The sequence below is a fragment of the Notothenia rossii genome, assembly GCF_949606895.1.
Source record: "Notothenia rossii genome assembly, chromosome: 8".
In the NCBI taxonomy this organism is placed as follows: domain Eukaryota; kingdom Metazoa; phylum Chordata; class Actinopteri; order Perciformes; family Nototheniidae; genus Notothenia; species Notothenia rossii.
In genome coordinates, this window is record NC_136906.1 from 47,758,278 (window position 1) to 47,773,535 (window position 15,258).

The 15,258-nt window shown below is 40.5% G+C and overlaps 1 protein-coding gene across 6 annotated transcripts; it reads left to right on the forward strand.

The window, feature by feature from the left end:
• The first annotated feature begins 3,989 nt into the window (after window positions 1–3,989).
• LOC307015568 (uncharacterized protein) lies at window positions 3,990–15,258 on the forward strand. 6 transcript variants are annotated; one of them, XM_079644263.1, is made up of 19 exons: window positions 7,723–7,881; window positions 8,415–8,790; window positions 9,121–9,247; window positions 9,507–9,587; window positions 9,818–10,025; window positions 10,218–10,385; window positions 10,476–10,574; window positions 10,776–11,008; window positions 11,097–11,275; window positions 11,361–11,454; window positions 11,654–11,979; window positions 12,127–12,244; window positions 12,321–12,412; window positions 12,524–12,641; window positions 12,975–13,091; window positions 13,209–13,400; window positions 13,658–13,798; window positions 14,070–14,269; window positions 14,438–15,258. In XM_079644263.1, the coding sequence occupies exons 12-18, from the start codon at window positions 12,232–12,234 to the stop codon at window positions 14,267–14,269; spliced, it is 873 nt and encodes a 290-aa protein (XP_079500389.1). In that variant the 5' UTR covers window positions 7,723–7,881; window positions 8,415–8,790; window positions 9,121–9,247; window positions 9,507–9,587; window positions 9,818–10,025; window positions 10,218–10,385; window positions 10,476–10,574; window positions 10,776–11,008; window positions 11,097–11,275; window positions 11,361–11,454; window positions 11,654–11,979; window positions 12,127–12,231; the 3' UTR covers window positions 14,438–15,258. The 6 variants fall into 6 exon arrangements, with proteins under 6 accessions (XP_079500385.1, XP_079500384.1, XP_079500386.1 ...); XM_079644262.1 differs by having other exon boundaries at window positions 7,727–7,881; window positions 13,646–13,798; window positions 14,438–15,255; XM_079644259.1 differs by lacking the exons at window positions 12,127–12,244; window positions 12,321–12,412; window positions 12,524–12,641; ... (3 more) ...; window positions 14,070–14,269; window positions 14,438–15,258 and adding an exon at window positions 3,990–4,035 and having other exon boundaries at window positions 7,807–7,881; window positions 11,648–11,973.

Below are 15,258 nucleotides of genomic sequence, written 5' to 3' on the forward strand. Positions count from 1 at the left end.
CCTATATCACCATTCAAACATATTTTAAAAGTTGAACAAACCCCACACAGCTCAGTGAAATGTTGACTTTATTTGATCATTTCAGTAAAAACTAACGTTCATATTTCTCTTTTTGATTATAATACTGATGAACGTTAAAAAAAAAAAGCACTTTGGCAACTTACCACATACGTTTTAAAATGCTAAATAAGCACCGTAACTTTCATGATATAATTTCTCCGTCATAATCGTTTGTGTCCGTGAACGGCCGACTGTTGTGTGACGTCATGCTGCGGCTGCAAGGCATTGTGGGGCAGCATTTTCTCCTCTCATTTCGGTTAGGGAGGTCCAGTGGTTCCTAAGCTAAAGGAGGTTATAAAGGAAGTTTGAAACCTCCTTTCCTATCATTCTAGAGAATTCGAACGGCACTTATCATGGCTGCCACTGAGGGACTTCCGGGTCATTTCACTCGGTTAGGAAGGTTCACAAGCTAAATGGACTATTCGACTGCAACCTCGGGACTACTGAGGAAGGTAGCGCGAGTCTGCAAAAATGTGCCGGTGCTAAGAGTACCAAAATAAAACCTACTTTTCAAAATAAAAGCATCTAAAAAAAAATAAAGTGACAATGAAGTTTTACAAAGAAAGTATGGACAAAAATGATTTTACTGAAATATAAACAAGTGAAGTTATAATAATAATAATAATAATAATAGATTTAATTAGTTAGCGCTTTTACAGGTGCTACGCTTTACAGATAATAGTGAAGAGAAAAGAAAAGAGAAGAAAGGAACAACAAATAAATATATAGTTAAAGTTGAAGTCAAATAATAAAAAAACAATCACACATTAAAAGCCAGATTGAAGAGGTGAATTTTTGTGAGTTCTTTGAATGTGGTGAGGTCGGTGCAGTCTCTGATGGGTTGTGGGAGTGAGTTCCAGAGGGAGGGGGCAGCGACGGAGAAGGCTCTGTCCCCCCAGGTCCGGTGACTGGTGCGGGTGGGGATGGATAGGAGGTTGGCTTCTTATGAGCGGAGGCAGCGGGAAGGGGTGTGGTGGTGCAGCAGGTCTGTGAGGTAGGGGGGGTCTGGTTGTTGAAGTGGATTCTTTGACGGACGGGGAGCCAGTGGAGGTTCTGGAGGATGGGAGTGATGTGGTCTCTGGAGCGGGTGTGGGTGAGGAGGCGGGCAGCAGAGTTCTGGATATGTTGGAGTTTATTGAGAAGGTTGGATGGTATGCCATAGAGCAGGGGTTTTCAAAGTGTGGGAAGGTGAGCCTCCCCTCAGAGAACATAAGAACAGCCGCGCCCCCCCTCCCAATTATCATTGCTGTTATTATTATTATTGTTGTTGTTGCTATAATGCACGGGTATTCAATTGCATTTCAAAGAGGTCCAGTAAGAGAAAAGGTAATTAAATGCTCTGTTTTCGCTGTCTACCTTCCGCCATTTGAAATTACTCCGACTGTTTCTCTCCTCTTGTCTCGTCTCTGTGTGTGTGTTTGAATCTATCGTGCTGACTGCACCGATTTGATTGGCTGAGTATCGTCACCTCCTTAAAACATTAAACAATAACTTTTTAAAACCTTTTTATTTTTATGTTTTAAACATATTGTATAAAACTCGCCCACTACTTGGACTATTCCTTGCACCCCTCTAGAATAAGCCCGAATGGTCTCAACCATATTGCATCAGTAACGTGCACTTGTTATTATAACAAGATCGCAAGGACGCTGGTAGCGATCGGAAAATTGAGTGTTGTTCAGTTTGTGTGTTGTGGAACATGCGTGTGCGTGCATGAAAATATACCACACACCCAATTACAATTGCATGTTCAATTCACTACCCTGGAAGTTAATACAGTTGTTAAAGTTGGAACAGCCTGTGGACAGCCGTTCTTCCTTGCATGTCAGTCGCCGACACCTTCTTACAGAGGACAGGCACATCTAGCTGCAGCACGACCCGTATATTTCCGCACGCCGTGATGTCAAGACATTTTTCTTTTAACATTTTCAACATGGTGGATAAATCCTTATATGCTCCCGGTAACACACTGAACGCCAACTTTGCCTCCTTATTACACTCACCCCTACTTTAGTGGGAACAATGAGTCTGCGTCTTTGATGCACACAGGAATAAACGCAGATCATCCTCTGGCTGCAGCCTTTACCGGTACTTGCTTTTGATCAAAGTCAATGCGGAAAACCTGCACTCACACAGGTAGGTGGAGGTGAAGGGAATGAGCACTTTTACAGCCTTTTTGGCGAGGTGGGGGAACTCGGTCTCCACAGACAGCCACAAGTGGGCAAGTGTCACTTTACTCGTCTTTTTCTCGTTCTTTTGTGTCTCAAGCTGCGCCTCCCCTGAAGCTCTCTGGTGCCCCCCAGGGGAGGCGCGCCTCACACTTTGAAAACCGCTGCCATAGAGGATGCTATTGCAGTAGTCGAGTCGTGAAGTGATGAATGCATGAATCAGGGTTTCAGCAGCAGAGGAGGAGAGTGATGGGCGGAGACGTGCAATGTTTTTGAGGTGGAAAAAGGCGGTCCTGGTGATGTGATTTATGTGGTGGTTGAATTTGAGCTGACTGTCGAAAATGACTCCGAGGTTGCGGATGTGAGGGGGGGGGAGATAGAGTGTGGCTGTCAATGGTGAAGTTAAAATACTGGATGTCTTTGATACGGGATGGGGGGCCGATGATGATGATGTCTGATTTGGCACTGTTCAGTTGGAGATAGTTTGTTTGCATCCATGCTTTTATTTCTGAGAGACAGTTGGTGAGAGTGGAGTGTGTTGTGGGGGTGATGGTTTTTGTTGAGATATAAAGTTGGATGTCATCGGCGTAGCAGTGAAATTGAAGGTTGTGGCGACTAATTATTTTGCCAAGGGGGAGCATGTAAAGGATGAAGAGGAAGTTATACATCGGTTACACTTGTATCTACAGTGTGTTTGAGACAGACATTAACAGAGGCCAGTGTTGTGTTTTTGAACCCAGCTTTCTGGTTTACAAGATGTAAATGATATACATATAATGATATATGACTCTGGTAGTCTGCTAGTCACCAATGTGTACACACCACGCTGCTGATCTGAATAAAAAATGCAAGGTGTTGGGGCAGAACCTCTGCTCCGCGCCGTTCCTGTATGAGCGGGTTCTCAAAAGAAGGAAAAACTCAAAACACCAGGATAAGGGTTAAACAATAATATTTGCTTTTAATGGTAAAACATACAACACCTAATCACGAAGCACTCTGCAACAGCAGCTTCAAAATGCAGAGTACTCCGGGCTCAGGTTCTACCACCGCGTGAGACACTTCTCAGGAACGCCCAGTCAAAACAAGAGCGCCGAGCATCAAAAATAAACAACATTTATACACAGGTGGGGAGGAGTTTTATCGCTTGCTCCTCCTTAGCTATTTGTTATTGGCGAGTTCACTTCTGAGCGAGCTAGCCAGTGAGTTGGCAGTGTTCCATTGGCCGGTTTCACTCCTGGGCGGGACCCCAGGCAGTGAGTCAGCAGTTTGTCGATTCCATCTGTTGCTTCATCTCTTGTGCGTGTGTGTGTTTCTGTCCCTCTGCCCTCAGGCAGTCCCCCAATCAATGATTTGGAGTCATGACAGAGGACTCTTTGACAAAACGCACACACATTATCCCTATGCAGCCCATCATACAAATGTCACCTGTTTTTCTTTATGAAAGCCATACTTGTAAATATCCAAACGCCATCGTCCCATGACGGCCACAGAATCAGTCAACCAACAGAAGTTAACTGTTCCCATGCCCTAAGGTCTTCCCTGACCTTCTTCTCACCTAAAAGTCAGCTATCTGGAATGAATACATTTAAAAATGAGAACAAAGGACTATGGTCTCGTTTACTGTGTGACCCAATTCTCAAGGCCTCTTTTGGGGTATACAGGAAATTATCATTAATTTAACAAGACTTGAACTGCATTATATCTGAGGCAAATCTCCCTTTGGGTTAATCAATAATGGTTTTTGCAATTAACAGGGGAAGCCAGAGACTCAGGGCCTCTCCAGATGTCTGGAAACTGCAAGGCAGAGGTCACAGGTCATTTGTTTTATACCTACCCACAAATAGCAAAAAAAAAACACCCTTTTGATTACACATAAAAGTGGAAGAAAAGACTATTGCACTAATCTATTATTACTAAAAATGGGACATCGTTTTCAGGAATATATGAAAAAACCTCTCTATATTTAAGAGTAAAAATGTACTTTGTCCCTTCAAATTTACCACACATGAATATATAAGGTGACATGAAAATGAATATACCCGAAATACACTGTATCAAACTTTCTGCCTCCCTCAAAGGCTAAATCTCTCCCATGTTTCCTCTAAAGGAGTTTCCTTGAAACGTGGACGATTTACAAGCAATATAGTTTTCTTTCAAAAATGACAATTTGAAAACATAATAAATCAAATGTAGGCCTACCGTCCAATTCAATAATTTGCTTTGCCAGCGTTACAAAAAAACACCAGAACTGCTAAAGGCTAATCTTAGCTAATGCAGTCTAGCTAGCATGACTGAGACTGTTTACTGTTTACTTCTCTCATGTGTCCCGTACAATAGGGCTACATTTTAGAATTTGCTATCATCCCAAACTTTCAAAAGATGCTCAGTGATGCCTTAAGGTTAACTCTAAAATAAATTGTTGCATAATTTAGTTTCCAATGTCATTTAGGGTTTGCATTCATATTAAGGTCGACAATTTGAATATTTCCTAAAAAATCATCACTTTGAAAATATGGTAACTTATAATTTTTTCGGGGCAATTTTCATTGAGATGAATTCATGTTCAATTTGAATTCATGTCATAGAGTGCCACAGTGACGCGTCCTAAAACCCTATCATAAACCATCGATCATAAATCTATCGATTAGAGATTCAAAAATTATAAAAGTAGGGTAGACATGTGGAGATTATCCGACTGAACAAAATTATCCGTCTCTACAATGTGTGTCAACCACAGACCTTATTTCGAGCTATTTTCCAAAATCCTATGGAGAAATTGCATTGCTTTTTTGTCTAAGGAATCCATGCGCAGCTTATTTCCGGGGTTTAGGACGCGTCACTGTGGCACTCTATCAGAGGCGCGGGAAGGTATTTTGAGTGGGGTTCCTTAGGTGCTGGACTCCAGTGAACACTATTAAGGGCACTATAGAGCATGCACAAAAGCGCGAGCACCAGGGGCGCTACAGTTGAATGTTCTACTGCAACACTCCGCACACGCAAACACACAGTACACCCGCGACACAATGAAGGCTCGATAATGAGCTCACGGATATAAGCAGGGGTAAAGTGCTATTTTTTTCACGAGTGGGGAGCGGACCTCACCTCCTCTAGGGGGGTCCAGGGGGATGTTCCCCCGGGAAGATTTTTCTTTTAATATTGAAGTTAAAAGCATCAATCTGGTGCACTTTGAGAGCAACATTAAAGAGCCTGTGACACGAACCCAACAACTGTTGTGCAATGAAATAGTGGGCTACTAGTAATCTCGAACCGTCAGTTTAAAAAAGAAAAAGCGATACCGTTCCGATAAATATCAATAATTTCGAACATCGCGGGAAAATTCCTTCGACTCATTTTGAGGTTTTGGGGGAAGCCGGAAGTGACGTCAATGCGGGAACGCTTCACTGTGCGGCGAGAGAGCCAAACACGGACAAAGTGTGTTGTCATGCGTAGAAATGGTGAATTACTGAGTTTAGGCACGTTAATAACATTTTAATGAAGTTGACTACAGTATATTCATATTTGTCAGTGCTTTCATGTCAATTCGGCGAACATAAACATAAATGATCGTGGTGAAGATGATGATTAAATTAGGATTAAAAATCGGTAGTGAGAGCTGCTGAATTTCCTCCCGTCGGATGTGATATAAACATATGATACATTAAATGATCGTGAGGATGATGATTTAAAAATCTTTTGTTTGAGCCGGTCTGCATTTCCTGATGAGAAAACAAACCTTAGCTTTTTGTAGTTGTGGTGTAGTGGGCGTTGGACGCGGGGGTACGCCGTACCCCCACTTATTTGAAGCATGATTTCTTTTTTTAATAGTCTAATACACCTAAAATCATTGCCAGTGTTATCAGTTGCAAGTTTGTGTTTGTTGTAATAATGACGAAAACATAATTGGCAGATTTCACAGTAATTATAATAAAAACGTAGATCAAGCATTTATGCAACTTGATTTGAAGCGTGTGTGTGTGAGGGGCAGAACTGTGTGTGTAGGGTGACCAGGCGTCACGCACTGTGCGGGACTGCAGACACAGCATTTTTATTATTTGTCCCGCGTCCCACACATTGAGACTATGTCCCGCATTTGAGTGATAGTCGCGCAGAAAGGCCGGATCGGTTCGCTGACAGCCGACACCGCCCTTTATTATTATATTGTCTAAACGGCATCATGTAAGTTGCGCTGACAGGCGACACGGAGGTCCCCAAGTAACGGTTTTCAAGGGGACAATATTTACTCAAATTGATGGGTTTGGATGATGGGGGAAAATCGTGTCACAGGCTCTTTAAGAGATCTATGGATACATCTCTCAACACCCAGATGAAACACAACTGTTGTACAACAGAATGTACTTGTAAAATCCATTACAGGTGGTTTGCCTACTGTGCAGAGTGTGTTTTGTATGAACCAAGATATCCAACCCAGTCTCACGACATTTCGTGTTCACCAACACGATTTTTAATCTATTGATTCGTGTTCACCAACACGATTTTCCCCTTTTTTTCGTGTTGCACAGCACGATTTTAAAAGCAATGTATTTCTATTGGTAGTCTTTCCCCTTTTTTTTTCGTGTTGCACAGCACGATTTTAAAAGCAATGTATTTCTGTTGGTAGTCTCACGGCATTACGTGTTATAGGAAGACCGGAAGCTGTGTGGTTCATAAAAACATGTTCTTACTCAATATCAAGCCACCATTATTGCTTTTATTTAAAATCGTATAATTTCGGACTTTTGTTGCTGTCTGTGAGGAAAATTAATGGGGCTAATTTTTCCTTCTAATTTGTTATTCTTTTCAAAATAACACACTGTTATTTACTCACCAATAACACACAATTATCCTTGTTTTTATTTATTTGTTTAATTCTATAATCTCGAGCTTTTTTGCCGTCCTTCAGGAACTGAATTTCAAAATAAAAATAACCGGAAACAGACGTAGGCCTTTCAGAGAAATTTCGAGCATCATCGAGTTTAGGATGGCCGAAGACACTACACTACCCATAATCCCCAGCTATCGTTTAGGACTACAGTCCCCGTGATTAAACTTCAAGTCGTGATTGGATGTTGGAATGGCAGTGCGCCAAGGTTACGGAATCGAAACTGGATCGAACGCCGCCCCCCCCCAACAATTAGAAGTTGCCAGTATTAAACACCAATTATTAACCAATTAAAATGAACCGATTAAACATCTCTCTGACACAGTTTAAACGCATTTCAAGTGGAAGAATTGTTCGTGTCTCCTCTTCGTGTCCCGGGAAGCTGGAAGCTGTATTATTTTATTTTTTTTAACCATAACGGGTACTTTACAAAACATTGAGTCAAACGTATCCTTGTTTTAATCCTTGTTTTATTTATGTTAAATTGTTGTTGTCGGTTAATTTTCCATTTGATTTATTTTGGTTTAAGATATCATTATTTTTTATTTATTATTATCATGTTAGATGTTTACACTTTTCTGCATTTTATAAGGCAATATATACTTTTTTGTTTTTGTCCATAGGCTACTTAGGTTATTAAAGAGTTATCGTGTCAAAATATAGGAAATGTATTAATATTTTATTGTATAATCGGTACAGGAAATTACATCATTCAGAGCACCACCTATTGGCCAAAGACGCTGCCACCGGCATTGCGATCCATCCTCTGACAAAGTAAGTTGGGTCACTAAAGTCTGATACATGTTTTGCTTAGATTGAATAATTAGGGCTTTTTTTTAAGCCTTTACTCGCATGGTTCATCATACATACTGAACTGTTCTAAGTCTGAGAAATGCTTTCGCCATAATCAGCAAAGCAACATTAATGTGAAATTATTCTTGCGGGCGGCTAGCTAGCTAGCTCACGTTCAACATAAGCTTAAACTAGTTTAGCTACATTTATATCAGCTCATAAGTGGTGTGTGAAAAATATTTGTCTTAATTACGGCTACATACGTCGGTGTTGAAGTGTGAGTTATACTTTATCTTAATCGCTTTTGTTTTACACGTGACAGTACTAACGCTGGCCGACATTTTTATATATGTTTGGGGGGGAGGGGCATAGTCCACGTCCATGTGCTTGTTACGCGTATGAAACAGGAAACACGTAAATGAACTCAGTCTGTCTAAAGTAGTTAAACCGTCACAATGTGCATTTAAAAAAACTAGTTTCACTACATAATTCACTTTTTCTGTTCTCTCCTGCAGCTCCTGTACCCACACCACAAACCCATACACTGATCTACACCATCATAAAACCAATGGCACTTTTAAGAGCCAAACTCAATCAATCTCTCTATCTATCTACCTACCTTTCTTATAGTTATTGTCTCTATCTTTTTCTATCATTCATTATCTATTTCTTCATCTATCCATCTCAATCTTACAATCTGTCTCTCTATCTCTGTTTGTCTCATACAGCAGCTGTTGCATATCTGTTGTGTCTGTCTGTCTGTCTGGCTGGCTGGCTGTCTGTGTCGCAATGTCAACAAAACACAACCCAGACCCCAATAATCCCACATCCAAAGAAGGGAAACGCATGGCTCTTGAGCTGAAGCATGAACACATGCTAGCTGAAGCTAAGGTTGGTGTTTTAACCCATATGACCTCATTCATTTCCCACTTGAATTTGGCACTATCTGTTATCCAAAAAATGCTGAACAGGCCAAGAGTAACTGGATTTTGGATCAATGTATAGGGCCTTTGCAAAACGGTTCATCATTACAACATGGGGGGCAGAGGCTTACTAAATAAAGCTTGTTCAACTTGTTTTACTTCATTAGTTTTATATGGTAGGAAAAACTTGAAGCAAAAAAGTTCTTCAAGTGAATGAATTTACTTTTATTTGTCCACTGTCATATGGTATCAGTTTATCAGCAACATCAACCTTACATGAGTTGTTACTTGGTCACAGAAAGCAGCTGAGGAGAGGAAACGGGCCCGCTCTGCAGGAGACACTTTACAGTCCCCTAAAAGGGGCTGTGTAGGACGTGGCAAGCCGAGAGGGAGGCGTGGAGGGCGACGCCAAGGCTCAGCTACAGGTTGAAATCCCAATTATTTTACATTTTTATGAATTTACTAAGTAAATGGTTGGAAAATCGAATTAAAACACAGTAATTGCTTGTTGAGGGTCTACAATAATTCCAATATATAAACGCATAGGGACACTACAGTCGGAGACATTCCCACTGTGGTGTCATAAGAACTATGCTTTATTTAATCTCACAAGCTTTTAAACAATAGGTAGATAATACAAATCATCAGTTATCTGTTGTTAACCCTCTGTGTGATGTTTTATAGTCACATCCCCCCCGACTGAGGACTTCCAGTCTTCCAGTGTGGAGGTTCTGCGTACTGAACCTTCAGCACAACACGAATTTGGTAAATCACAAAAATGGCTTTAAGTTTAAAACTAAAATCAATTTTTAAATAAATTGTGTTAGTGAGAGAAAATAACCTTATACACAACTGACAGTTCAGGACTCGAACGAGGAATGTAATTCAGTAAAGATATTGGCCAGTTCCATACTGAGCAAAGAAATGATCCTTGATTTTTAGTGTTCATCTTAAATATAGTCATTTACAGTTAAAGTTTCCCATTCTGTTCACAGAAAATAATATGGAGAGACTCTCTGACATTCTTTCCTCATGTCCTCCTCCTGAGCCTCAAAAAAGCTCTGCCTCATCCTGGTCTTTTCGGCACCAGAAAGCCTCAGAGCGCTGGAAAGAAGCAAGACCAGACCACCTACAATGCCTTCTAGAAAAAGAGGCTGTTGGTCATCCCCTGTGTGGCCTCTGCCACGAGCCGGCTGTTATTAGGTGAGATAACATTTACCTTTATTTAAATTACTTTACCTAATTGTAATTTTTCAGTATGAATGCTCAGTGCCCTGCTCTTTCAGCTAACATGCATGACCTTTGGGATGTTAGAAAACTGGATACCTAGAGAAAAGCCACATGAAAATGAAAGTAATTCTAGGATATTAGAATCATTTTGTATTTCCTCCCAAGGTGTAGAGTGTCTCCCCGAGGAGTGGTTCTGTGGAGACTGTGATGTACTTCATCACAAGAACCAGCCACTCCACAACAGGGACAGTTTAATGAATGTTTTTTTAAAACTAATTAGTCCAACAACGTGTGTTGTTAGAGTGGAAGGTGGATATGACACCCATGACCAAGGTATGCTCTCTCAAACTTGTATTTTGATGTTCACATGTCTCTTCGGCCAGCATATAATGGTAATTAGTGCTTTTCTTTTTTTTTTGACAGCTTGCATATTGCCAACTGTGAAGGTACCCAACTGCTCCTGTAAAGGCACAAACTTCACTGTGGTACCAGGCAAACCAGTGATTTTAATTACCATCAATGGTAAACGAATATATATATATATATATATATATATATATTTGGATTTCCATTGAATTGTTGTTATATGTTTACTGTTGTGGGCTGAGGCATTGTGCTTCCACTTGGAGTAAAACCTTCATGTAATATCTGTTCATCTTTGACTATTTGTAGATGGAACTGTTGTAAAATCTGTCTTAATTATGTTTATTTACTTGTTCCAAGGGCTTTATGACTTGCATCTGCCACTATATGTCTGTCAAACTTGCCAGCAGCAGTGGACCCCCGACTTGAAAGTCCTCCTTAAGAGTGGATACTGGCCAGCTTCGGTCAGTATTTCCACACTTTACACCTTGGACCTCCGGAGCTCCTTTGACGAGCTCAAGGTCATCTCTCCGGGATTCTCCAGACAGGCCTTTGCAAAGCTGCTGGAGCATCGCACAAAGTGTGGAGGAAGAGTGAGTGTAAATATTCTTTACCATATTATACATTATAACATTTCCGTAAATAGACAAAATCACAGCAATATATGTAATTATCTTCCAGTCTGGACCTGTCAACGGAGATGCACTGCAGCGCAGCTTTCGGGAGTTCTCCTATGCCTCGTATGAGGAAGACCAGCTCTGCTGTGGTGGTCCTTTCATCTGCCCTGCCTGCACGCCGGAGATGTTAGCTGTTTCTGCCGATGGAAACAGGAAGCTGTATCGCTTTCGGCGAAGTGGAAGGTGCTGTTTTTACAATGTTGTTATTTAACTTTTTTGATTACTGTTTATATTTCATGGATATATTTGCTAATCTTTTTTTCTTCAGTTCTGATGGCAGCGCCTTTTTTAATGGGCTCTTTGTAGCAGAAGACAGCGCGGTGGCTGCATTTGTCGACAAAATACAGAGATCACTGAAAAATGCAAGTTTTTATTCGTCATTTTACCTTATAGGTATATCACAAAAATAGCCATGTATATCCGACCCTGACTTTCTTCAAATTCAGCTACTTCTCGTTACCATCTACTCCAAAATCAGATAATTAGAACAAATGGTGTAGATCGTGATTCCATTGCTTTTAACTGATTTGTCATGATATAATATGTGTGTCTTACACCCAGGGAAGAGGCACATGTGGGGACTCCCAGTGGACAGCAGCGAGGGAGACGTCAAGGAGGGCTTTGAAGCTGGATGAAGAAGGGATGGAGGTGGCTGTATGTCGCCATGGGTTTCTTTTGAAGGCCTTAAATATGTACAGGGGGGAGATATTCGCCTTCAAAAGGAACTCATGCCAGCCAAAGCCAAGTTCTTCGCCATGGATGTGGCTTGCAAGTACTGGCCGTACATGGAGAAAGCTGCAAGTGTCCTTCCTGCTCTCCAGGAGCTGACCACCATGAAGCTATTCCTCACTGTAATGCATGCTCGAGCCCATGCTACCAAATGCAAGGTATGTGAAATATTTTTGTATCACGTACATTTATATTTTTTATATTTATAATACTGAAGTAGTAAATATCTAAGCTATAGGCCTACTGTTTAGTATAGTAGTATGTAGCCTCTTTGCACAACAATTCCAGCAACCTTTTACCATCAGATTATATGGAGTGGGAAGAACCAGGAGGGAGCAGGGATGACCGCTGGGGAAGAGGTGGAGTAGGTCAACAGCTACCTGTCCCGTTGTGCCCTGACAACAAAATACATGTCCAAAGCAGGTGAGTGGAAGGTTTTGCCCTATTATTGCATACTTTTTTAGATGACAAATCATAACCTCATTATTGCTTTCAAAAGCACGACTGGACATGCTCACAGTGCATGCAATGGGATGGAACAGGAAAAAAGGTGACTCCCTTCATCAGGCACTTTCCACAAGATATGTGAAGGTGAGCCTCCTATTAAAGGTGTTGTTGTGTCCTTTGTCATTTGCAGATGGCTTGTTGTTAATCATAGCAAGTTTTAATCTTGATAAATGTCCATCGTCTACTGTTTATCAGACTAGTAAGAGGCTCCTGGAAGAGACTGCAAGTCTTGAGGAACTCAAGACGGAGCTACATTGTGTCTCAGATGACATGGTGTCGACGTGGATTTCCGACGTGAAGGAATGGGGATCTGGTAAGCACGACGAGATAACACCAGCTACATATCATTGTCCATGACTGTTTGAATTTACAGATTCGATCCTAAAGAGCAGCCAATTTTAAGGCAATAAGGCTGATTTTTCATGCCACGTAATGGGACCCTCACTGGATTTCAGTAGACAAGGACATAATCTTCAAGCAATAGCAAGCCAACTATGTGTCCATGTTTATCTCTGATATGTTCCAGTTTCCATAGTTGTACCATCAATTTGTGTTAAAAGGTGTTAAATATGTTGCACAACTTTGTTTCTCAAAACCGTTACGTGTTGTGTAACAGTACATTTTACTGCCAATATTATTTCTACAGGAACATCAGAAACATCGGGTACTTCTGAAGACATCCTTCAAACAGCACTGCAGCAAAGCATTGAGGGGCTTTACCTAAGTGTGAGGCAGCGGAAGCAATCCCTTTACCGACAGAATGGTATAACAATATAATGTTTTAGGTTGCATATTCAACCTACTGAATTATATATATTTTTTGCACTTGCAAATATAGTTAGTCACATATCCCTATCCCACTACTTCATGTCTTTTTCAGACAGCAGCAAGCTCCGCCATCGACTTCGAAGGAAGCTTGCAGACGACAAAAAGCGCCTTAATCAGGAGGTACTGAAGTACAACCAGCTGGTACACGACTCTGCCAGAGGCATAGATGTTGCTGCGGTGGAGCATTCCCTCTCTGGAGGGAGCATCATGTCCGCGCTGTGGCCATGGGAAGTTCATGGCATGGGTCAGTTTTCAGATATTTCATAATAATTAATTTGAAGTTCTGTTATATGAAGGTATACCTTGCTGAGTTATGCACATATCATGTAGAGTGTTAGAACGTTCATTTAGTTTAAGGGTATATCTTCAGTTTTCTTATTGTGTATACATTTGATTATTTTGAAAGTACATGTTTGGAGTTTTAAACCTATTGTTATGCTATAATGAAAATGTGATTCATGTATATACATAACTGTGATTGGATTTTAGCTAACTTTACAGCCAAGAAAAAGATACTTGATCAAGTCATGCTTACACGGAGACTGCAAGAGGAGAAAGGCATCCTATTGTGGGAGATGGCGCAGCATTGCACATGGTTGCAGAACATGGCAGTTGCTCTAAAAAATAAGGTGGCTGAGGAAGGTAAGTTGAAAGCAAAACTTAACCTACCTTGTAAAGTATGAGTTTTAAAGGAAAAAAAGTCAGCCCAAATCATTCTTGGTCACAGAAATTGGATGGAGTATAATGGCCTTTGCCCATTCGACCCGGCCATTTTACATAATGAAGTCCCTTGACAGTGACAATCATCTTTATATGTACATGGGAGAGAATATACTCCATTGAAGTGCTCTGGCCTCGTGAAGCAATCTTACTTTATAGTATGTCCATATAACAATATTTTGTGTATTTTCAGATGTAGACAAGGGGAATGGAGGACTTGGGTGCACCCTAAGAAGGAAGCATGCTGAGGCGTTAGAGAGGTTGCATGTGGTACTGCAGCAGTACAAGACTGCTTTAGGTCCTGATGCTTGTTTCCTTCAACATGAAGAGGAAAGTCAAAGTGGCCTAAGCAGTCCAGACACCAGTGAAGATGAAGAAGGAAACATAATTTAGGTAATTTACTTATGAATTAATGTACAGTATCTTTGTTGATTTAGCGTCAACCTAGACATGTTGCTGTTACTTTTGTATTCATTAATGCTAAACATACATTGTGTATTCAAAAACATCAAATTTGGTTTCTGATCTGCCCCTCTTTTTTGTTTCTCTGTATTTCCCCAGATTGCTGCTGCTCTCAAGCACGAATATCCGCCAAGACTTGATGTGCTATCAGAAATGTAAATACTTTACTGACTTTATATTTAGAGATTGTATTCATACTCCTCAATGGAAGATCACCCTTGAATATGTTGACCATATGACTTTTCCCTATGCCGCAGCATCAGGCCAAACATTTCACTTGTACACAACTTAAATTGTATTGAAGAAAATGCTCAGCGTCCCTGGAATGCATCCTGAGCAATGAACCATTCACTTTTGATCCTTTTTGAAACACTAGAATGTACATTTCCTAAATCTCCAAGTATATCTTGCTGGTTACCATACAACTTGGTGAGCACATCATTGTCCAAGAGCAGGAGGTCTTTCAACATGTACAATGCACAGTCTTTTAGGATGTATAATTAGGGACATTGAGATAAACAACAAATAGTTTATTTGGTGAATCATCTCATTGTTGTTCTCAAAACCAAATAATACATTGTTATAAATTGTTATATTTGATTTACACATAGAATGTACATGTTTAATATACATAGTTAAATCATAAAAAAATGGTTGTGTTGTATGATTTCTTAATACTGTATGTTATAACCGTTTGCATAACTTGATTTTATGTTCTGTTGTCCATGCTTTTCATGTTAGACTAACCCCGACGCTCTAGAGTCAAGACATACACCCTTATGGTGGCCTTTTACTTGTATTGTGGTGAAACACATAAGTAAACCATTGCAGAGAGGACCATGTTATTGTTTTAAAAACAATGTTATTGATGTGGTTGGTTGATGAATACATATAAATTAAGCATACGTCTGTGGTACTTT

Bases quoted from the DNA above. Each gene is read 5' to 3' on its own strand.
- LOC307015568 (XM_079644259.1), top strand. From the start codon at position 10,307: ATGAATGTTTTTTTAAAACTAATTAGTCCAACAACGTGTGTTGTTAGA. The intron at 11,009-11,096 runs GTGAGTGTAAAT...ATTATCTTCCAG, and splicing joins GCACAAAGTGTGGAGGAAGA to TCTGGACCTGTCAACGGAGA. The intron at 11,276-11,360 runs GTGCTGTTTTTA...TTTTTTCTTCAG, and splicing joins CGCTTTCGGCGAAGTGGAAG to TTCTGATGGCAGCGCCTTTT.